At 36.3% G+C, this 22,565-nt stretch overlaps 4 protein-coding genes and 1 pseudogene across 6 annotated transcripts; 2 read left to right on the forward strand and 3 right to left on the reverse strand.

Annotated features, from left to right (window-relative positions):
• Positions 1–457: 457 nt before the first annotated feature.
• On the forward strand, positions 458–3,097 carry LOC120214778. Its single transcript, XM_039212587.1, has 5 exons — positions 458–572; positions 1,035–1,173; positions 1,718–2,004; positions 2,124–2,899; positions 2,948–3,097. The coding sequence occupies exons 2-4, from the start codon at positions 1,044–1,046 to the stop codon at positions 2,868–2,870; spliced, it is 1,164 nt and encodes a 387-aa protein (XP_039068518.1). The 5' UTR covers positions 458–572; positions 1,035–1,043; the 3' UTR covers positions 2,871–2,899; positions 2,948–3,097.
• Positions 3,098–5,161: 2,064 nt separating this feature from the next.
• On the reverse strand, positions 5,162–6,228 carry LOC120214780 (probable aquaporin PIP2-8). Its single transcript, XM_039212588.1, has 3 exons — positions 5,892–6,228; positions 5,370–5,806; positions 5,162–5,296 (listed from the first exon to the last, which is right to left on the reverse strand). The coding sequence occupies exons 1-3, from the start codon at positions 6,169–6,171 to the stop codon at positions 5,177–5,179; spliced, it is 837 nt and encodes a 278-aa protein (XP_039068519.1). The 5' UTR covers positions 6,172–6,228; the 3' UTR covers positions 5,162–5,176.
• Positions 6,229–8,410: 2,182 nt separating this feature from the next.
• LOC120214784 (probable BOI-related E3 ubiquitin-protein ligase 3) lies at positions 8,411–9,296 on the reverse strand. Its single transcript, XM_039212592.1, has 2 exons — positions 9,051–9,296; positions 8,411–8,961 (listed from the first exon to the last, which is right to left on the reverse strand). The coding sequence occupies exons 1-2, from the start codon at positions 9,279–9,281 to the stop codon at positions 8,437–8,439; spliced, it is 756 nt and encodes a 251-aa protein (XP_039068523.1). The 5' UTR covers positions 9,282–9,296; the 3' UTR covers positions 8,411–8,436.
• A 6,467-nt stretch (positions 9,297–15,763) lies between these two features.
• On the reverse strand, positions 15,764–18,537 carry LOC120214781 (basic leucine zipper 23-like). Of its 3 annotated transcripts, XR_005524902.1 has the most exons (4): positions 18,259–18,537; positions 17,331–18,119; positions 16,513–16,635; positions 15,764–15,859 (listed from the first exon to the last, which is right to left on the reverse strand). XR_005524902.1 is itself a non-coding variant. In XM_039212590.1 (3 exons), exons 2-3 carry the CDS (start codon positions 18,103–18,105, stop codon positions 16,610–16,612), a joined length of 801 nt encoding a protein of 266 aa, XP_039068521.1. In that variant the 5' UTR covers positions 18,106–18,182; positions 18,357–18,537; the 3' UTR covers positions 16,113–16,609. The 3 variants fall into 3 exon arrangements, 2 of the variants coding, with proteins under 2 accessions (XP_039068521.1, XP_039068520.1); XM_039212590.1 differs by lacking the exon at positions 15,764–15,859 and having other exon boundaries at positions 16,113–16,635; positions 17,331–18,182; positions 18,357–18,537; XM_039212589.1 differs by lacking the exon at positions 15,764–15,859 and having other exon boundaries at positions 16,113–16,635; positions 17,331–18,182.
• Positions 18,538–19,140: 603 nt separating this feature from the next.
• Positions 19,141–21,646, forward strand: LOC120214752 (annotated as a pseudogene).
• The last annotated feature ends 919 nt before the right edge of the window (positions 21,647–22,565 follow it).

Raw genomic sequence — 22,565 nt, forward strand, 5'->3', positions numbered from 1 at the left:
ATGAATGCAATAAAAGCAGCAATATTCCCTCCGGATTCCACGCCGTGTTTTGTCTTACGTATCAAGCAACAACGCCACCCTTTCTGACTATTCTCTAATTAAACAATTAAATATTTACTTATGAGGATATATTAATATATAAAGAATCAAAATAATAACATTAATACTCAAATAACGAATAAAAACTGTCTGGTTGAACTACAAAATTTTGGCTGCCATGCCAACACACCTAACAAATATTAAAAATTAAAGAATAAAATAGCACTTTAGTGTTTAATTATGCTCTCAATCCTTATAGTTTTCAGATTTGCAATATAGTTTAATTATGCTGTCATTTTCGTGCTTGTTTTGTGAAATTACAGAACCTGAAAGTTCTGAATGTGTAGGTGACGGTCAAACTACTACAAAAGAATTTTTTTTTCTTTTTTTAATTCGGTTTTCAGACATATCCCATTACTCAAGTCAAACTTTCAGACAGAAGTTTGAACAATAAAATTTTGTCCACGGGAGAAACAATTTCCTTTGGATTCTCTTTCTGTTTCTGTGTTTATCTCAAGCTAGCTTCCTTTCTGGTATTCTTCCCCCCTTCCTTTCTTTCTCAAATTGTTCTTCGCTTATTTACTACTGCATATACTCGTATCTGCCGTGGGTTTCTGCATGTGCTTATCCTTTTTTGTTTACAAAAGATTATATTTTGGAATTAATATGAACATCCTCTGTTTGGAAGGATGGAAAGTGTAGGAAAACATGAAAGAAAGTTGATATCTAACAACTTTAGTTTTCTGGGTTTTATTCTTCTAGTTTTTGGTTCTTTGTGCTCCCCTTGACATGAATTCTTGGGTCAGAATTTTCATGTTTTTTCTATTGAGACGTAACAGATCTATTTTCTCTCTTTGTAATTGATAGATTATTAATATAATTTGAAGAAATCATAATGATTGATTCTGATAATAGCAAGCGAGTATCTTTGTGCTTCACTATTTCAATTGCATGTGAATTTTGTGTTTTAACTTTAATTTATGTGTTCTACAAAGGTAAAGGCCATGGATGGGAATGGAAGAGTTCACCCAGAGTGTCCTAATGCTGCAAATCCATACCATGAATGTGGTGTCCTCTGCTTAGAGAAGGTTGCTGAAGGGAAAGGAACAAAGGCAAAGGAGAAAAAGACATTAAGTAATCAAATCCCTTCCTTAGTTGCTTTATTTCCGGCATTTAATGGTCATTGTTTGTTCAATTCTATGGCTAAATCTCTGTCGATTTCACATCCTTAAGCTTAGTGTGCTATCGTTTCATTCACTGCAATTGATTCAAGGTTGATGACTAGAATCTAGTCAATGGTTTAAGTAAACTAGTAGAAGTTTATTTGTGAAACTTGTTGGTCTGAAAACCGATGCATCATCTGTCTAAAGGAGGATTTGGTCTAGCTGTCATGTTGGTTGAGTACTCGTTAACGCATCTCAAGAACCAAAGTTCGAATTTCATTACTATTAGCCCTCTCTGAGGGCTTGGAGCATGCCTTGGACTGGGTTAGCTTCCCCTGACCTAAACTTTTATTTATTGAAAAAGGTCAATGATTTATGGTATGTTCGTATAAGAAAGATGTCTCCTGGAGAACGAGCATGTTCAGTAACATCGATGGAGTCTCCTCGAAATTGATGTTTCTTTTAAGGTGCAGACAATGTTTTCATGTTCCTGACTGCAGTTATTATTATTCTAGGTTCAAAATTTCTTGACGTCTCGAGAAGCTTTGGTAGGAAAAAGAAGTCCGAATCTCTGCCAAAGTCCCATCAAGCACTTGAAAGCCCCCATGCAGCAGGTGCAGTTTACCCCGGTGATCTTAGGTCTCCTCGGTCTCATTTTTCTAGGAAGAAGATGGAAGCGGAGAAGGGTGAGTCATTTTCTTCTTCTGAGCAACACTCCGAAGAGATATATTCCCAAGATCAATCATTTGAGAAGGCACCAATTCAATACTCTCAACCTTTGCAGATGTCCGGAAAACTCATGGTAGGTCATTTACTGTCTCACGGGAAAACTCGCACTATCACACACTTGCGTACGCAAGCATTGGTTATTCTCGGTTTCGTATCAGTGTAATCCTCTCTTATGCCGTTTTTCTCTTACAGTCCCCTGCTGATGCACCAACCAAAGTTAAACGAGAGAAGGTACAAGATTCCCCCAAGATAAGTTCAGATACAAATACGAAGGATGCAAGAGATGCCCTTAGCTCAGCCTTTAGTTTCTTAGGGATTGGCCAAGCTCAAGAAGAGAGCGACGAGGAGGAAGAGGTTGAATCTGTTATATCCGATTCCTGTGTATCGGTTGGAAAATACCATGTGAAAGCAAGCATCTCCATAATTCTGCAGTCGATTTTCAACAAGTACGGAGACATAGCAGCTAATTGTCATTTGGAATCAGCTTCGATGCGTGCTTATTATTTGGAATGCTTGTGTGCTGTAGTTCAAGAGCTAGATTCCACTCCGTTCAATCAACTGACCAAAGCAAAAATAAAAGAGATGTTTGCTGTTCTCAAGGACGTAGAATCTGCAGGCATCGATGTCAATTGGCTGCGTGGTCTACTCAATGAAATCTCGGAAGGCATGGAGCTCGTTAGTAAACGCCCAACTTTCGAAGTCAAAAAGGCCAAGCACAGCCAATCTTTAGAATCGGTAAAGAAAGAACTCGAACTGAAAATGGACGACCTGGCTCAAAAAGAAAAAGAGGCAGCCATTGCACGGGAACAAGTCACGGAAACCAAGGCTCGTTTAGATGAGATCGAGCATCAGTGTTCCGAATTGGACAAAACCATTTTGAACATAGCGTCCATCATGGATAAATTCGAGGGAAAATCTCTGGCAGATGAGCTCTTGTGATGGTGTTTGATAAGCAAGACTTGATATGTTTAATACCTTTTGGTTGATTGTTGAATATAGTGTCATGCAAGTAGCTGTGTGTAGAGCAAATTTGGTAATAGGCTGTGTGTGTGATAATAGGGGCTTTTCTTCAATAATTGAACTGCCAAGAAGTGTTGAGCCGCGCGTTTGTTTATTTACATCTTAGGTGTATTTATCTACATTATTAGCCCTGCACTCTTCCTACATATGGAAGTTAGTCCCTTATTTTAATTCCACTATTTTTTTGAATTTAAAAATTCAATTCAATTGTTAGTATCGTTTAATTCTTTTTTTGTTAAATTTAGGTTTATTATCTCGTCATTCTTTGTTACATGATTATGCATCAATTGATATGATATTTTCACTTTAAAATTTAGGATCAATTTAAAAATCTTGATTTGAATTCGAGGACGTCTTCTGTAATTTATACTCTCAAACAAAGTTTAAACTGCAAGACTTTGCATCCCTCGTGATCCAACCCTTGGGGGGGCGGTGGACCATCCCACGACGGTAGAACGCTCTAAGGCCATTGGTGCAGTCATCAGGCTGCGTTTAAGCCCAAATTTGGATAAATATATATTTTCGTACTTGAATTTGGTTTTAAGTTGTAATTTGATATTTATTTTTTATTCAATTAAATACTGAATTTGATTTTCAGGTTGAATTTGGATTTGAATTTTTTAAATTGGTATTTAAGGTGCAACAGATTTATTTCAACTAAATGAATTAATTGCATCATATGTTTTTTAATTATATTTCTCATTGTAAATTGGTCTTTAAATTTTTGAACGTTCAAATTTTATCCTTAAACTATGATTCACATTTTAAATTGATTTTAGACTTTTGGACATTCTAATATCATTTTCTAACTATGACACTCATTCCCAAATTATCAGTATATGTTAATCATGTCCCTTCTTAGTAAAATAATTATACACAATTTTAACTGCCATATAAACACTAATGTGTATTATGTAGTAATATGACGTGTCATAAACTATAACTAATGTTACATTTAAATAAAACAATAATTTAACTTTAAAAAGTAAAAGGAATTGTAAACAAATTGAGAGAACAAAATTATAAATAAAAAAACTTTTTGATTTTATTTTAAATAATAATTTCAGGAAATATGATACAACATTGATTATTACATAATACACGTTTGTATTTATATTTAACAATTTTTAACAGTTTATTGACATGGAATGTGATTAGCATATACAAATAGTATGAGATAAAATTTAAATTCAAAAGTTTAAAGACCAATTTCGCATGAGAGCCGTAATTTGAGGATAAATTTGAAATTTTCAAAATTCTGAGGACTGATATAATACGAAATCATAATTTGAGGACGTGTGATACATAATTTGAACTAATTTGAATCACAAAATTAAATTTAAATATCAAATTGAACTTAAAATGTATGTTTACACTTTATAATTTAAAACAAATGGACACCTACCTTTCGTTTAAAGACGACACTACGAACCCCTGCAAAATTGCTGGTTCTGAGGAAAACTAATTCTGTACATTCAAAGTCGTCTGTGTTTCGGCTTTTATCCTTCGTGGGGTAGGCCGATGTTGATAGGCTAAAAAGGGCAGAGACCCCTAATGGGTCTCCCCTTAGTCTTGTGGCTCTTACCCCACACCATGTGAAACCATGACATCTGACCCCCATAGGATAATGCCATGAACCCGTTGTAGGGTCCTCGAATTGCTTTGTTTTTTCTTTTCGGTTTTGGTTTAGTGCCCTCTGGATGAACCACTGGCCTAAAGTAAAGAGGGAACCATTGATAAGGGAGCCTTTCCAGAAAGGTTGGTTAAAAAAGAGTACAAACGAAGGGCAGTCCCAGTTTTCGATTTTGAAGCCCAGCTTTCCATATTGGGAGTGGGGCTTCTTTGATTGGATTGGTCCTTTTCTTCCCACCCTTAGAAGTGGGTACAATTATGTATTTAGTCCCTATACTATGTATACATTATTAACTTTTTACTATTAAATTATGTTAAATTAATTTTTAATTTTGATTAATCGAATCGAATTTCCAAATTCATTGTAGGCATTCACAATTACCTCATCAAGACAAAGGTTAAAAAAAGTTGTAAGCACAACACATTAAGAAAACCAACTCAAGAACAATGACACACACAAGACAAAATGCTAACAACAACAACATATTTGACATGAGAAAGAAAGGGATGATCATAAACATCCTCTGCGCTAACACTCAAAAGAAAGAAGGAAACAATGAAGGCAAAAGCCATCTTGGTTTTCCCTTTTTTCTTTAGTTGGTGGGATTGCTTCGAAAGGATCCCAAAGCCTTGATTGCAGCAGCTCGAAGAATGTACTGATGGTAAGCAACCGCTACCACAGCTCCAACAAATGGGCCGACCCAGAAAATCCACTGTCCATTCACCAGAAGATGAGTTCATATCATAAACTTAATTGGTAAAAAATGTTTTTAATAAAAAGCTTACATGGTCATCCCAGGCTTTATCGTTGTTATAAATAACAGCAGCACCGAAGCTCCTAGCCGGGTTTATGCCGGTGCCGGTGATGGGGATGGTAGCCAAGTGAACCATGAAAACTGCAAACCCAATAGGAAGCGGAGCCAACAACGGTACATGGGAGTCACGGGCGTTTCTCTTAGGATCAGTGGCGGAGAACACAGTGTAAACAAGCACGAAAGTGCCGATAATCTCGGCTCCCAAAGCGGTTCCCTTGTTGTAACCCGAAGCCACCGAGTTAGCTCCACCGCCGAGCGAGTTGTACTCGTGTTTCATGAAAGCTTTAACGAGTCCAACACCACAGATTGCTCCCAAGCATTGAGATACCATGTATGCAACAGCTCTCATTAAAGACACCTTCCGGGCCAGAAACAACCCGAAAGTCACTGCCGGGTTTATGTGACCACCTGGTAACCAAAACAAGCCAGAATATTAAAAACTGTGTTCTTGTTCTTTTTTCCTTTCGATTTAAAAAAAAGTTTTTTGATTTACCTGAGATACCGGCGGTGCAGTAAACGAGGATGAATATCATGCCACCGAAGGCCCATGCAATGCCCAATAGACCGACTCCGTTGCATGCATCATGTTGTTTCTTGTGACCGATTACGGTGGCTACTGTGATATAGAGGAAGAGGAGAGTGGCTATGAACTCGGCTATTAGGGCTCTGTAGAAAGACCAGAGCCTTAGCTCTTCCGTGTCGATAAGCGGTGCCGGTGGAGGGTCCACGTAGTCCTTTCGGCCCTGTCCTTCTTCACTCACTTCCTTTGACATTTTTTTTTTCTTTTTCTTGAGAAAACAGAGACAAAAATCCTCCCCTTGTGTCGTTTCTGTGTGTACCTGAATACACACTCTCAGCTCAGAGCCTTTTAAAATGGTCTGAGGGTAGGGGAAATGGTGCCTTTATAGGTTTAATGGTACTTTAAATCCTCGCACTATAATTTATATTCTAAATTAATCTCTAAACTTAAATCATTCTAAGCTATTCCTTTAAATATCGGTATTGTATAATCAAATTCTTCCATCAATTTTTTCGTTAATTTAAACGATAAATACAACATAAGATATATTTAAAATATGTAGATTGAATTTGAAATATATGATTCTATTATATGAATATTTTAGATTTGATTTATTAAAAAAATAATTCTTTTAAATTATATTAAAATTAATCTTTTTAATATGTCGAATTCAAATAATTTATATAATAAGTTAACATTTATATCTTATTCATATCTTTCAAATATGTTTATTTTTTTAATATTTTAGATTATTAAAAAATAATATTTATTTATAATATTTTTAATTATTAACAACATATACATATCGTTGTGGCTGGTGGGTGAGCTCAGAAGAGTAAGCTATGGCTTTTTCATGGAAGAGAAAGAAAGAAGGGTTTACAGCAAGACCATGTGAGAGCTAATCATCTCTGGGTAGGGCTCAATTCAGAGGCATTAGCCTGGCATCCAACAAAGCCACTCCTACTAGATGATAAAATAATTTAGCCACGGTGTTAATAATTTGAGATTTTCAATTCTATCGATACATTTATTGTCGAATAGTTTGAGGATAAAATTATGAACGGGTGTCATTCACCGTGCACAACCCTATCATGTCATGCATTGTGTTGTTATGGATTATATCACATTCAACAAAATTTGCAGTTTATTTGGATTGAAAGTCAATGTGGAATGGAACAAAGTGTTGTTTATACACCTTGCAGTTGTTGTTGGAGGTCCGTGGGGTTGTGGCCATGATGCTTTGGCTCCGCTATCAATGGGGAAGTTATCGAGACTTGGGGTACAAGTGCGGTGGGCTTAACATTCCTTCTTATCGGAGCTATGGGTACAAGAGAAGCTCCCGAAGTTCCAGCTCTTTGTGTTTTAGGAAACTGTGAGCGTGATCTTAGTGTTTACGGAACACTCGAAAACCAAGCAATAGGGAAGAAAAATATCGATTTAGCTACTTTCGGCGCAGGATTCTTTCACGGATGACAGCCAGACGCCCTAATGATGGTTTTGCCAGCACTTACGTTGCCGTCTCGCTTGGCCAGTATTGCGTTCCTCCTTATGTTCTTGCTCGGAACCGTAGTGGCCTATACAATGTTTGTAGGCATAAGCAGCCAAGCATTCAAGGATAGGGTGCCCAGAACCAGTCACAAACTGACTTGGGCTTCCTCCTCTACACCAATTCCTCTTGGCACTGCCATCATCAATACCCAATTTTTTATTTTTGAATACAGTCTCTAATGAACATTAATTTCATATAGGAGTTATTTCCAGAAAAATGACAGTAGATAAAAGAAAATTTATTATGTTCATACTAAAATATAAAAGAGTTGGAAACAACAACAACAAAACCCTATTCCCATATGCAATGGGGGTAAGGGAAGGTAGGGTAGTAGGCTGCCCCCAACGCATGATTAAGAGCAACTTCCGTGGAAGATCTCCGGCAGTCAAAAAATTAAAATAAAGATAAAATGTAATGCATGTATAAGTTAATAAAGAAATACAGAGTTGAATAGTTTTTATATGCAGTCTTCATATGCGCGATTTTACTGTGAAGTACTCCCTGCAAGTAAAACCCTACGTAAAAATCTCTGCATATAGACAGAAACGTAAGATCCGACTAAACTTAAAAAGAGAAACATGAAGATAATGATACATTGGCAGATGATAGATTCAACTGATATTATTATTATTAAAATAATTTAAAAATTATATATTCAATCATACTTGAATAAAATATTTATGGCTGCTTAACTTGTTTGATGCAAGTTGATAGAACACAGTTTGCAGCGCATATCAATATATTATAAATTCTTTAAGAGTCGATGATATGTACATTGGCAGGTGATAGAAATTTCCTTGTTATTTCCATAAATTAATATAAACTTAATAATTTAATTAAGATCAAATCAAGCTAATTATAATCTGATACTTCATACAGATCATAAACAAATTTTGGCTTGACTTTGATTCAAATTAAATTTAATTCAAATTCTTTAATTAGTCCCTATACTATGCATAAATCATAAAATTAAGAAATCAAAGCTTCTATACTAGCTTTCTTTGCAGTACTACAAAGAGGGCAACAATCAAGAAAAGCTGCACAATCTCTGCATGAACAAAGATGTCTGCAAGGAAGGAACAAAACACACAAGCTTCGAGAATTGCAACATTTACACACCATGAATGTGTTCTTCGTTTCGACAAATCCTCTGTTGTTCTCTTCCTCTGTTTCTCCACAACAAGACTCTGCATCATCGACTCCATTGTCGAAACAACACCCGGCTTGGTTTTGTTGTTGTTGTTGTAATTGTTCGAGCGTGTTGTTCAAAGAAACAACCATTGCTTCGTTCTCTTGCGCCACTCTTCGCCATGCTTGATTCTCCATCTCCAGTTTCTTCAAAAGATTTTGCAGTTCCATTGTTTTGTTTGCTGCTTTCGCGAGCTCTACGTCTTTTTGGCCGAGTAAAAGAGTTGCCTTTGACTCTAGCTTTTCCGCCATGAATGAAACTTTTTGCTTTCTTTGCTCTTGCAGTAACAATCTCAATCTCTCATCCTGGAAAAAAGAAATCAAAACTTCAATCATAAATATGATAAAATAGGACAATAGCTTCGTGCTATTAAAACATACGCTCAAATTCTAACCTGGGATTTGATGAACTGATCAATCGATTCATCATTGTTTTCAAAACAGAAACTTTGATTTCCCGGCTGCTGAATTTGAAACTGCTGTAAATGTTGCAGCTGCTGCTGCTGTAATTGTTGATGGCCGAAACAGAATAGATTAAACCCGCCATTACCATTACCAGCAGAATCAATGGAACCACACAATGGAAACCCAACATTATCAGAATATAACTCAGCTTGTATGGCCATTTTCTTCAACCTTCAATCAACAAAGAAAAACCCTATTGTTCCCCCAGAAATCTCTTTCCTTTCGACACAGAGAGAGAAAACAAGACGAAAGTGGAGGGTGATGGGTTATATTTATAAGGGTGAGATGAGAGTTATGAACATGTAAACATTATATAATATTAATTCCTGGCTTAATTTTCTGTCTAATTAAACAACTACGTACACATGCAGATTTTGTGACTAAACTATCGGGTCAGAGATTTCAGAGGGCATCTGTTTTGCTTGCCTTTGAATCAAAATTATACATAGAAAGGAATTTCTAAACTGGATCTCGTTTATCTAATTGGGTGAATTAAAAATAAACTATAACACTTGAATCGGTCAAATATTTTTATTTTTATTTATTTATTTATAGAATTTTGTAACAGTTTAATCTAATAATTATGAACATTTATTTTGAATTTTCTTAATTCAGTGTCATGGGGATTTCGTTTTCTATGTCATTCACATTGCACCATCATTAAGCACTCTTAATATACATAGTTTAATCTAATTAAGAAAATCAGTTGTGCTCAGTCATAGTTGTACATTTTATTAGTTTGGTCACAATCGATGGTAGTTTAGTCCGTTCGATTGATGACATAAAATTAAATATAAAATAATTCGTTTTGAATTAATAAAAATTGTCAAATAGGTTAAAAGAATATTATGTATTTTAAAATCATTTATATGCGTCAATTATTTTTATATCATTATTAGTATTTGATTTATTAGTTGTTTAATTTGATTAAATAATACATAATCCTATCGCATAGACACTCTACCCATTCAATTTGTTTCATCTATAGTCTCAAGATTTGAATCTCTATCTTATTTAAAATATTAAATCAAACGAGTAGAATGTCTAATTTTGAAAGTCCAAAGAGTTAAAGGAAGATGGCAGAGTTCAACATCTTGTAAATGGTGAAATTGTCAAACAAGGCAAGTGAAGGTAACTTTCACGTACAAGACAAATAGTCTGGAAGAATTATTTGTAAAAAAAGGAATTCAAATATCAAAGGCGTGTGAGTTGAACATTGTTCCAAACCCATAACTCTCTAGTACTCCACATGGACAAACTTAGCAGATTTAACACCGTCAACTAATCGATCAAAAGATTAAATCGTAGATATGGTGGTGGGGAAAGTTATGGCGACGTGAGAGAAAAAGGGCAGATATGGTGGTGGGGATTGGCACTAGGAACTTGTGAAATGGGGTAAAGTTGAGTCATAGATTAAAATGACATAAATCCAGTGGTTCCCATGTGCTAGCCACCAACCGTGAGAGACCCCATGAACCCAATTCCTATTCGAATCAATCCCCTCGCCTTGCTCATCCGTATGCTTTGGTGCATTACCATGTGAAGACCAAAAGGCAATTCAATCTGGTATTTGGTGCCAAGTGCAGCTTCCCAACTACACTTGTTGGCTTTAGGCAAAGTGATATTGACCCAATTCCCACAGTGCCCCAATTCAGAACTTGTGTTGGAGTGGTGCATGTCGAGAGCCTATGGCTGAAGCTATCAGCGTAAGCTTTTCAATTTGATAACGCCTTTTTCTTAGTTTCTTGTGTAGGAAGCACGGTTTTGCTTTGTTTTCTTTTTTTCAACTGAAATAACTTGGAAAGAGGGGAATACAAATCATGAAAACCCATGTTTTGTTCCGACCAAACTCTTTCTCAAACCTAAACATATCATAACTTATAGGGTCAACTATATAAGATATCATTGAATTTTAGGTGATGTTTCGTTTGTATCACGAAAATTTTAATTTCTTCAATTATAACATTCAGTTTAAATTTTAACTTCAATTATACGACTCGATCGGTAAAATTTAAACTGTGTGATGAAATGGACAAAACAAAATCATTTTTGTCGGCTATTGATGTCTAAAATGACATCCTTTTAGACACTAAACTTCATGGATATATTGATTTTGTCATTTAATTTTCAAATAGTTCAATTTTTGCCACTGCATTGTTCACACCACCGAGAGCCAATCACCATCCTTCACTAGTCGTCTTTCATAGCAATATCAATATCAAAACGTTCACACATCACTCCTGTTTCTTCTCTTAGGATTGATTTGTCACGAAACCCACTCAAAAATCAATCATACGAGAAGAAAGATAAGTGAAATGCGAACGTATTGATACCAAACTTGCCCCAAAAGACGACCGATGACTGGCAATGATTGTTTGCTGGCAGTGGTCGAAAAAGTGCAGTGACAAGAAGTGAACCGTTTAATAGTTCAGTGACGGGATCGACACATCCTAAAAGTTCAATGCCTAAAACGACATTGTTTTGAACACTAATAGTAGTCATCAAAACAATGTCGTTTTGTTCATATCATTATAGTGACAGAAAGATCTGTCAACGTCATCGTGCCGTTAAAATTTAATGGGTCAGTGACATAATTAAAGTCAAAATCAAAGTTCATTACTACAATTAAGAAAATTGAAAGTTTAATAACATAAATGGTATGCCGCTTAAAGTTAAGTAATATTTGGTGTAGCTTACCCTAATTTATATACAATTTATATACTAGTTACAAAGTTTGACGTATTTTTATTGCTAAAATTGCATTTAGCATTCATTGCTTGGAAACGCATGAATAGCGCCAAAACATTTTCAATAGGGCAGGTGGGCTTGTTTTTTCTACGTGCCTTAATTAGGCATGCATTGACAGAATCCCCCTGGATTAAGGGATTTTATTCACTTCCACATTAATTAAAACATTAATTAATTTTATTAATGATTACAAGTTTTAATTTCTTTGTTTAATTCAAATTCCATTTTATGTTCTCAACCTAATTCTTCAAATCCATTCTAACTGCTGACCAAACTCAAATCTCAACTAATAACTAAAATCCAATTCAAGATAACTCAACTAAGATTATATAATATATATTAAAGCTAATTATGTCAAATATCTCTAAATTATATTTAAATTTTAAAACATTTAAAATTTAATTATTTAAATATTAATATGAAATTACTTTATCATTAACTCATGCATGAAAGGGGTAAAGTTTGAAGGGAATTGTTTTGTTGGACCACGGAGGCTGTACCTGCACCGTAGCCGAGGGGGTGTAAGGTCCCATCCTCGTGTGACCCACCGTCACCCTTTGCATTTATTAAAGTCGTATCTTGTGAACCAGCTTTCCCATATTGCTCACAATTTCAGACTTCAATGGCATATTCAAAATCATGACCGCACCCATTGTTCAATTGTCACAAGCAATCACGATTTAGGCATGAAACCAAATGAAGGTCTACTCATGGTGGGACATAAATCTAGAATAGAGGCACAAATAAAATTTTACTTGTAGAATAAATTTATAAAAATTTAAGAGATAAAAATAGATTTTGAATAATAAATATAAATAAGATATTTAAAATAAATAAAAGTTTTAAATTTTCAAAGGAGAATCATTTTACGGATTTAAATCGCCGAATTACTGTATGCATCTCGGGATTATAAGCACACATGCAAGCAGTGTTAAATGTGACAAATATTATGAAATGAAAATTAGCAATATGAACGGCAGGGATGCTAAACTTGCGCCATGCATGCATTGCGAAAGTCGTGGTCAGTATGAAACATGCAGAGGTCTAATTTCTAGCGTAATTGAAAACCAGTACACGAAAGCAATAATTAACTTGTTGAAAACGAATTGGAAAAAAACCCTTGAATGAAGCATGATCACAAACCACTATTCTTATATCCTTTCACACTTATTTTCCATTTTTGTGAGTTTTCACCTCAAAGATAAAAGCTAATTCCACCCAGATATACGATAATGTCTCTTTTCTTAGGGTTCTGAGTCATGCATTCTGCAACTCATGAATACAATAAATAACACTACTCGTAACAATTAAAAACTAGGGTTCCCACTTCCCATTGCTCGATCTCTTGAAACATCGATCATCATCATCATCACGTTACAGAACTAAGAAACAAGGGAAAGAGTTGCAATATGTCAGGTTTCTCTCTACCGACACACGCAACTCATGTCTACTGTAGACTGTAGTGTTTTCTTTAATGGTTGTGTCTCGGTTTGGGCAGTCTGTCATCCTTTTCAACGCTCTTCACGAAAGCCATACATATACATGTATATATATATATATGTCTGTGCTTTGCTTCGCTTCGCATTGAGTTTCTCGTGCTGCTTTGACTGACTGTGCATATATATATATATATATATATATATATACACTTTCAGTCTGTCGGTTTATGACGCTTAATTCTAGGATATAAATAGCTGATATTTACACATGTTATCTTCATGGAGAAACTGTAGTTTTAGTCCATGACGTTAAAATTTGAGTTTGAATCTTTGTATTTTGATTTGATATAATTTAATCTTATTGTATTTGTAATAGTCAATCTAAATCTCACCAACGATCTCATGGATGACATGTACGTACCACTTTCACCCCTTATTCGTTGGTGTAGAAAAATTGAACCAAAGCCTCGTCATCTTTTGTTTGGATCTCCCCATCAATGGGTTCGTAACGTTTCTTTAAAGCAAGCAAGATCTGCTTTTTATTTTTCTAAGTCTGACTTCCACCATTATAACTTAGCCACCAACAAAGAATTGACCCTGACCCTTCTTTTATTTATTTTCTTTTCCTAGTCATGAGGGGTGCCATGTTTTTCTCCTTTCTGACGTTTGACTAGGCTGAGTTTGAACGAATACATATATATATTCATATTTGTTCGTTTATATTTTAAGGTGCTCATGTTCGGTTCACGCTCGTTTAAATTTTAAATATCGTTCTCATTCATTTGTTTTTAATAATGTTCGTATTCGTTTGTTTAACGTTTGTGAACATGCTCGTTTAATTGTTTGATAACATGTTTGTTTAGCGTTCGTGAACATGTTCATTTGACGTTCGTAAGCATATTCATTTAGCGTTCGTGTTCGTTTATATAACAACACAAGCATTAAATAAAAATAGTCAATATATAGTGAAAATTTTCATTGTACACGATGAAATCAAATTATCAAAGCTGTCAATAATTTCTAGTCAAATAGCAGCAAAACTTTAATATCCCAAATCTCCATTAGTCGTATAATAGTCTAGAGAAATCCTTTGAATCTAACCAACAAAATAAAATTAGAGACTAACAACAGAATCTCCATTACTCATAATAGTCTTCAAAGCAGCCAACAACAAGCCAAATCAAGGTTCATTTGGATCTATCTGCAAAATAAAACTCTTAAAATACTATCAACCAAGTCCCAGATCATAGATCCAGTAATCATGAAACTAAAACTAAATATTAATCCACAGAAAATTCCAACACAAAAATCAAGAGATGAAAGTAAAATAAAAACATGGATTTGTATTTGTAAAGCAAGTAAATGAAAACGACTGACATGTATAGAACTACCGTTATGATTGGGACGAGGCGAGGAGCACAAACACATCGATGGTGTAGAGCACGGTGTTAACAAGGTTTATGGTTGAAAAAGTTTATGAAAAAGGGGGAGGGGAAGAGAGACCGCGGCTGAAATTAGAAAAAGAGTGAAACTGTGAAAGCCTTTCCCTAGAAGGGAAAGGGTTTTTTCTGTTGTAATAGGGGGAAATTGTGAAATTACGCCACTGGTGCTTAAACTAATCAGGATTCATATTTTAAACTTCAAATTTTATTATATATTCAATTTAGTATATATATTCACCAATATTTAAAATGTAAAAAGATAAACGAGCTTATTCATGAACATAAACGAACCGAACATAATCATATTCATGTTCGTTTATTTACCTTAATAAACGAACATAAACGAGCTTTAATCGAACGATTTACCAACAGTTCACCGAACGTTAAATTCATTTACACCCTTACGAAAAGAGAGTTGATCGGTTTTGTTGAAAATTACTAATCCAGAGTAGACTCTAAATGACAAAACAGAAAGGGATAATGTTTTTACCAACAAGTGCCCAGCAACCGATACTCTTTCCTTGGACTTCGAGGAATAATGTTTTTACTAGTTTATCACCAAAGAAAATTGAGTCAAGTAGGCTTAAACCGGGACTCTCGTCACCCGCAATTGAAGCGTCTAAACGACTTGAGACACCGATGTTATTGCAGATTCTTAAACTATATACGTATCAAAGGCCAGTTTAACTATATCTGCTGTAAAGCTAGTATACGATGGCTGCTTGGGAACCAGCCTGACGCCGGTATTAACGCTACGCGACTCAAAGAACAAGAGTACCGAGTAAATCTACAGCATGAAGATGAACTGACTTCCTCAATAAAAAATAGTAATAAAGATCAGGGTCTTACCTGATAGCAATGAACAAGGATTTAGAACGAGATTCAGGATCTAATGGTTATTGACTCCACAAAACCAAGTTAACCAACTACAATTTGATATTTGTTAATCACATTTTCCTTTCCATTCTGTTTTAAATGTAGTCCATATGCGTACCTCGAGTATGCATCTTGCAGCCTTCCTAAACAGGATGCTTATGGCAAAAGCAAGCTTTCGATGCCATACAAAACCAGAATAGGAATGGCTGAAAGCGATGCAAGCCAACCTGCAGCCTCCCATGCGAATCACATGCTACATCTACAGTGACTGGAAGCTGAAAACACCCACTAGGGGATCACAGGACTGAAACATCAAAGATATTCCATCTTCCCTCGTTCTGTAATTCAGCAATAAAAGAACCCACTAGGGGGCAAAAACAAAAAACGCCACTCCACACAACAGAAAGCACCAATAAATTTAAGGAAATCAGCAAAGAATAGCGTCATTGACAGTAGTTACCAATGAATCTTCAAGCAAGGTGAGTAAGAAGATGAGATAAGGCCTTTTATTCAGCTGAATTTAGCTTGCTAAGAAATCAGATTGTCGGTCAATGCTTGAAAATGATACGAGGTATAAAAATCCATAGTTCGAGCTTTACAAGTCTGTCTGCTTCAAACCATAAACTAAGAAGACCATCAACCAACCTCTAACAGCCCATAAGTAGGTTTAAAAAACCAAAAAAATGAGCAGACAATGAAAAAGATAATAAAAAAGCAATGCAACCTGAGGGAAGAAGGTGATGCATCCCATGGAAACAGCTTTTTGGAAGACAAATATTTATCTTCCATGGACATAAAACTAAGACCACAGCACACCTCTAGTGACCCATTAGTAGGGTTAAAATGACAGCAGAAAATGATAAAAGGAAAACTAAAAAAAGCAATGCATCCTGAGGGAAGAAGGTGCTGCATCCCAAGAAAACTGCTCGTTGGAAGACAAATATAGTACTCCACAGACTTGATAATTCTCATCTCAACAGTTTTTCAACCCGCTGTAGCTGGGCGAACTCCTACCAAGGAAACAAATATCAGTATCATAGCCAAAATATACTCAAAAACAGAGTGCTACACATTGCATGTAACAAGAATCAGTTTGGAAACAGTCAATACAGCTCATAATATTTGGAATTTTGCAAGAACAAATTCTAACATCTTTTAAGGCTCGTGCACCACAAGGATCTGGGCGTTTCATACATTCAACAACAAATATGCTACTTTTCTTTAAAACATATAACAGTCACCATCATTTTCAGCTTCGAACAACTCCTGCAGCTATAAAACAACCCCTAAATATTCAAATAATGTTCCATAAGTTATTTTGGTCCTCATATCTCAAGCAAATATTCTTTCATTCCTTTATTAATCATTCTAAAATCTAATAATTGATGTCATTATCAACCAGAATTACCATATGGTTGACATGCTTAGAACAACAAACGAACTATATATTTACAGCAAATAATAACTTCAACATAGCAAGAAAAATACTCCTTATAGCAGCCATGAACCCCGGACCAGATACAAGAATAACAACTTGAGCAAAAAAATACCTAGAAGATTAAAATTTTGGATTGGAAGTTCCAAGCCACAACTATATAAGCAAATAACTACAACCAATATAATAGTTACAGAAGATAAAATAAATTAAGAGAAACTAACTTTCCAGTATTCATCATAAATTATATTAAGAAATTTTAAATTTTACCTTTCCTCCTTTTATTGCCAGAAGAATTGCCTTTGGACCGTGCACTTCCAACCCCATCTGTAGAAAGCTCCTCTGGTCCGGAGTTATGGTTAGCAAAACACTGATAGTTGTCAATGTCACACCCATTAAATCCTTGTCCATTCAGCGCTGCATCTTCTCCTGCTCTACCTTCAACTCCAGGATGAGGGCAATACATCTGATCGTTGCATTGTACATTGCAAGGATGTATCACATAAGCACCAGGAACGTTGATCGGGTTAACAGTAGTGGCTGACGTTTGATACGGAAACGATCCAATCTCCCCTTCAATTCTTCCTCGGATATCCACAAGCAAACACTTGAGCCTTGCAACCTCAGCCTCCAACGCAGCCTGACCTTGCAATCTCTTCAACAGCTGCTGGTTCACTGCCCTCAATCTCATAACCTCATCCTCCAACGAGGCGGCTCGTACCTTAACCTTTTCCCTATACTTCCTGACAGCTTCACGATTACCCAGAGGACGTTTCTTCGATTTCTCTTTAGACCCAGCAGTGTCATCACTAGTAGTCTTGTCTTCAGTTGAGGCAGGCACAATTTTGGTATGAACATGGAAACAAGTATGCGTATGGGAATTATCAGGACCAGATGGGTTGCACGTATGTGTGTGGGTACAAGCATGAGAATCATTGAGTAATTCATCGAAAAAACTATCCATTGAACAACTGCTTGGAATATCACCCATATTATTCCCGGAAAATACTTCCTGGTTCGAAAAATCAAGCTCCCCGTCGTTCATTACAGGCAGAAACCCTTGGGGAATCAAAGGTAAATACTTGAACGCAGATAAGGATAGATAAATGTTCGATTTTGAACCTGAACCAGATAATAATTTGTGTCCAATTACCAAATTGCAACAACAACAATAAAAATAAAGGGAAAAAAGTCTTACTCAGATTGAACAACCTAGGATGGCCCGAACAGTTCGATAAAATTTAAGGTTCAACGAGAAACCAAAGCAAATAATGGAAGAAAGAGCAGTAGTATTACCACAGATTCGACCATTCGAAACCCCAAAATATAAATGGCGGCTTAAAAGAAGGGCGGAAAGACTTGATAACGAATTAGAAGAAAAGTGAGAATTGGGTACCAAGAAAGTGAAATCTTTTACAGGAGAACAAAAATATGAACTTTTTCTCTTTAAATTTCGCAGAAAAGGTAATAAAATGGTGAATTTAATACCTGAAATGGACGGATCAAAAACAGAGTATTATATGAAACGTACTCAGTGATTAAATAAAATAAAAATATTTTTTTTAAAATTATAAATTTAAATAATTATATTTATAAGATATATATACTATCGTTAAGAAAATATTTATTAATCAAATTCTACTATTAATCCTTGCACGTGTAAAAGTTATGCGTTTAGTTTTTAATTAATATTTTGATTTTTTCTTATGAATGTAATTTAATCCATATTTAGTATAATGGTTAAATATATTGTACAAGGGATAATTTAGTCATATACAAAGCCAAAGATCTTCATAGTTAATCATCCGAAACAGAGAAGAAATGCCTTGAAATTCGCAGCAGATTAGTACCGAAAGGTTAAAAAATAGGGATCTGGCATAATAGAAATCCCAAGTTTCAAGCAACACCTGAGACTCTACTTGTGTCATCTATGATGTGTGTTTCACGTAGATTGTTAAAGGAGCTTCGCAACCGTAGAGCTCCCCCTTTTATACGGTTCAAATGACTAGTGTCTGCTAGATATACATTTCCGGTCCGACAAAAATCATTTTGGACTGGTAGCATAACGAACAACGACCAAGGCAATGTCGATATCAAAGCGCATCCTTTTCGTAACCTTCTTGTCAACCTTGTTGATTACTTCCACTTTTGCACAAGGCAATAATAAGAACGATGGCGGAGAGGAGGAGGAGGAGGAAGAAGATGATGATGGCAGCGCAACCGAAGAGGTAAAGGTTGTGAATGCGGAAACGGGCGTCACGTACGACGGACGGTCTTTGATCATTAACGGAAAAAGAGAGCTTGTCTTTTCGGGTTCCATTCATTACCCTCGCTGCCCCCCAGAGGTATGTTGTGCTATTATGTTTTTCATTTGACTGATGCTACTATGTTGTGCTGACCTATTTGGGGTGTAGAATTGGGAGGATCTCATTGTCAAGTCTAAACGTGGCGGTCTCAACTCGATTGAGACATACGTTTTCTGGAACGGTCATGAGCCAGAGAAGGGGAAGTACAATTTCGAAGGAGATTATAACTTGGTGAAGTTCATTAAGTTGATCGCCAAGCATAAAATGTTCGCCATCGTGAGACTTGGTCCGTTTGTCCAGGCTGAATGGAACCATGGGTAAAGGTTCAAAGACTTTCTTACATCCTTATTCAATCCACATAGCGTCAAACATTCCTAACACAGTAGCTGTTACCATGGTGACCTTTCAGAGGACTGCCTTACTGGCTAAGGGAGGTTCCCGGCATAATATTCCGTTCTGATAACGAACCGTTCAAGGTAATCTAACATAAGCAGAGATCAAACCGTGAGTCGAAAGTTTCCATAACAAACTCTTTTATGTTGTGCAGCATTACATGAAGAAGTTTGTTACAATGATCGTCGATAAATTGAAAGCGGAGAAGTTTGCTTCTCAAGGATGACCTATCATTGTAGCTCAGGTTTGATTGATAATACTATAATTCTCCCCTAAAACCTTTATACATCATTGATTCTGTTTTCGATTCATCACAGTTAAACATTCTCCATTTACTTGGTCAACTCCGGAACCCCTTTTTATATCATCTGATCTGATATCTCCATTTACATTCTCGTTAGACACAGTTAAACATCATTTGATTGTTTAACACAGATCACAGCACAACATAACTCAAGAAATATGGAAAGATCAAACGTTGCTAACAAGATTGAGTGGAAGATGTTCAAGGAAGCTCTTCCGAGCCAATTCCAAAATAAGGCCTACCGGCTGGTGGAGTTCTATCATTTGACCAAAGATACAACTGACTACGCTTGGTACTCGACCACGGTCGTTTGAGTGCACGTGACATGCCATATAAAAAGGAAGTCCGACCGATACTTCGGATCGCGAGTGAAGGCCATGGTGTTTATGTCTTCGTGAATGGAGAATACGTAGGTTTGGGACACGGTAGCAAAGTTGAGAAGAACTTTGTGTATCAGAAAGATGCAAATTTTAAGACTGGGAAAAATACCATTCATCTCGTGTTACACTGTGGGACTTCAGGTGAGTCTTTATTGCAACTTAAATGAAACTTAAAACAAGCATACCGATGATAATTTTTCTTCTTTTTGAATTATAGGATAGCGGTGCCTACTTGGAGCGCAGGTACGCCGGGCCCCGTTCGATCACCATTCTTGGGTTGAACACTGGTACAGTCGATATATCGAACATTGGTTGGGAGAACCTGGTGGGTATTGATGGAGAAAAGAAGCAAATATACACCGAGAAAGGCTCACAATCAGTACAGTGGGTAACTCCTACCGGCGATAAAACTCCTATAACATGGTACAAGGTAAAATATAAATAAACAAATCCTGGGAATTGAATTTCAACGTTAAAAACAATGTTCTAACCTGTTGTTTTTGTAGGGATATTTTGATGCACCTGAAGGAAACAACCCTGTAGCCATTAGAATGAATAATATGAGCAAAGGCATGGTGTGGATCAATGGAAGAAGCATTGGTCGATACTGGATGTCCTACTTGTCTGCTCTTAAAGTGCCAACTCAATCCTAGTACGTCTAGACTGCGATACATATACTGTTAGTCACATTAGGTCCCTATCCCCGGCTAAATCTGTTATTTATGCGTCGTGTTTTCAGTTACCATATCCCAAGGTCATACATAAAACCAACAAAGAACATGATTGTCATATTCGAGGAAGAGGGAGGCAATCCCAACGACATCGAGATCGTACTGGTCGACAGAGACACGGTCTGCAGTCTTGTAAGCGACAAAAAATACGCCATCACCGAGGTTATTCAAGAGCGTAAAAGGTATCCTACGGACAAAGTCGAATGACTTGAAGCCGAAGGCAAGACTAACATGCCCAAACTCGAAGAAGATCGTCGCGGTCCAATTCGCCAGCTTCGGAGATCCCTATGGGACATGTGGGAACTTCTTTTTGGGGAATTGCACGTCCCCCGTATCCAAACAAGTTGTGGAGAAGTTCTGCTTGGGAAAACCGGATTGCAAGATTCCAGTGGACAAGGGGCATTTCGGCAACCAAAACGATGCTTGTTCCAATATGAAGAAGAAACTGGCTGTCCAAGTCCAGTGTAGTTAGTTTGAATTCAGCTTGAGAACCATTTCTGGGCATTGGACAGCCGAAAGCTAGTTTCTGAACCATTAACATTTTGTAATAGGATCATATTTCACCTTCCAAACCTGGGAATTTATTTATTTTATATTAATTCAAAATTTTGTTTTGTATATATTTATCTCTCTCTCTTAACACAAACGCACTCGTGAATCTGTATATTCAATTTTCTTGTACACAAAAATAATTATATACTAATTTTCTTGTACACATGCTTCGTATCGACCGTAAAAAGGATGACGATGTTAAAGGTCTTGACACGTAGTTGATCATTTATCCGTTCATACACAACATTTTCTTGCTACCACTTCATCCATTATTGAACCACAATCCTATTATGAAGCTATTTCTAACCCGGTTTGGATTAAAACCATGCAAGAAGAAATTCAAGCATTAGTCAATGGTATTTGGTCTGTAGTGCCTTTGCCTCAAGGAGTGATTCCCATTGGTTGTAAATGGGTTTTCCGTGTCAAATATAAAGCTGATGGTACAGTTGAGCGTTTCAAATCACGTCTTGTGGCTAAAGGTTACAATCAAAAGGAGGGTGTTGATTTTGTTGAAACGTTTTCTCCTATAGCAAAATTAGTCACTGTTAGGACTGTACTTGCTCTTGTTGCCATGAATGACTGGCCTCTTTTTCAAATGGACGTGCATAACGCTTTTCTGCAAGGTGATCTCTTTGAGGAAATATACATGAAGCTGCCTAAGGGTTTTAGCAGCCAGGGGGAGAATATGGTATGTCGGCTGCAAAAATCTCTCTATGGTTTGAAGCAAGCTTCACGACAGTGGAATTTGAAGCTGACTGAAGCATTGGTAATGGCAGGATATCAGCAGAGTAAGTTTGATTACTCGATGTTCACAAAAAAAGAGGGTGAAAGATTGGTGG

This window comes from Hibiscus syriacus, unplaced genomic scaffold (assembly GCF_006381635.1).
Source record: "Hibiscus syriacus cultivar Baekdansim isolate YM2019G1 unplaced genomic scaffold, ASM638163v2 tig00110108_pilon, whole genome shotgun sequence".
Taxonomy (NCBI): domain Eukaryota; kingdom Viridiplantae; phylum Streptophyta; class Magnoliopsida; order Malvales; family Malvaceae; genus Hibiscus; species Hibiscus syriacus.

Excerpts from the sequence above, each read along its gene's own strand:
- LOC120214778 (XM_039212587.1), top strand. The coding sequence starts at position 1,044 with ATGGATGGGAATGGAAGAGTTCACCCAGAGTGTCCTAATGCTGCAAAT. Across the intron at positions 1,174-1,717 it reads AAAGGAGAAAAAGACATTAA|GTTCAAAATTTCTTGACGTC; the intron begins GTAATCAAATCC and ends TTATTATTCTAG. Across the intron at positions 2,005-2,123 it reads AGATGTCCGGAAAACTCATG|TCCCCTGCTGATGCACCAAC; the intron begins GTAGGTCATTTA and ends TTTCTCTTACAG.
- LOC120214780 (XM_039212588.1), bottom strand. The coding sequence starts at position 6,171 with ATGTCAAAGGAAGTGAGTGAAGAAGGACAGGGCCGAAAGGACTACGTG. Across the intron at positions 5,807-5,891 it reads CTGCACCGCCGGTATCTCAG|GTGGTCACATAAACCCGGCA; the intron begins GTAAATCAAAAA and ends TTTGGTTACCAG. Across the intron at positions 5,297-5,369 it reads ATAAAGCCTGGGATGACCAT|TGGATTTTCTGGGTCGGCCC; the intron begins GTAAGCTTTTTA and ends GTGAATGGACAG.
- LOC120214784 (XM_039212592.1), bottom strand. The coding sequence starts at position 9,281 with ATGGCCATACAAGCTGAGTTATATTCTGATAATGTTGGGTTTCCATTG. Across the intron at positions 8,962-9,050 it reads ATCAGTTCATCAAATCCCAG|GATGAGAGATTGAGATTGTT; the intron begins GTTAGAATTTGA and ends TCTTTTTTCCAG.
- LOC120214781 (XM_039212590.1), bottom strand. The coding sequence starts at position 18,105 with ATGAACGACGGGGAGCTTGATTTTTCGAACCAGGAAGTATTTTCCGGG. Across the intron at positions 16,636-17,330 it reads TGGCAATAAAAGGAGGAAAG|GAGTTCGCCCAGCTACAGCG; the intron begins GTAAAATTTAAA and ends TTTCCTTGGTAG.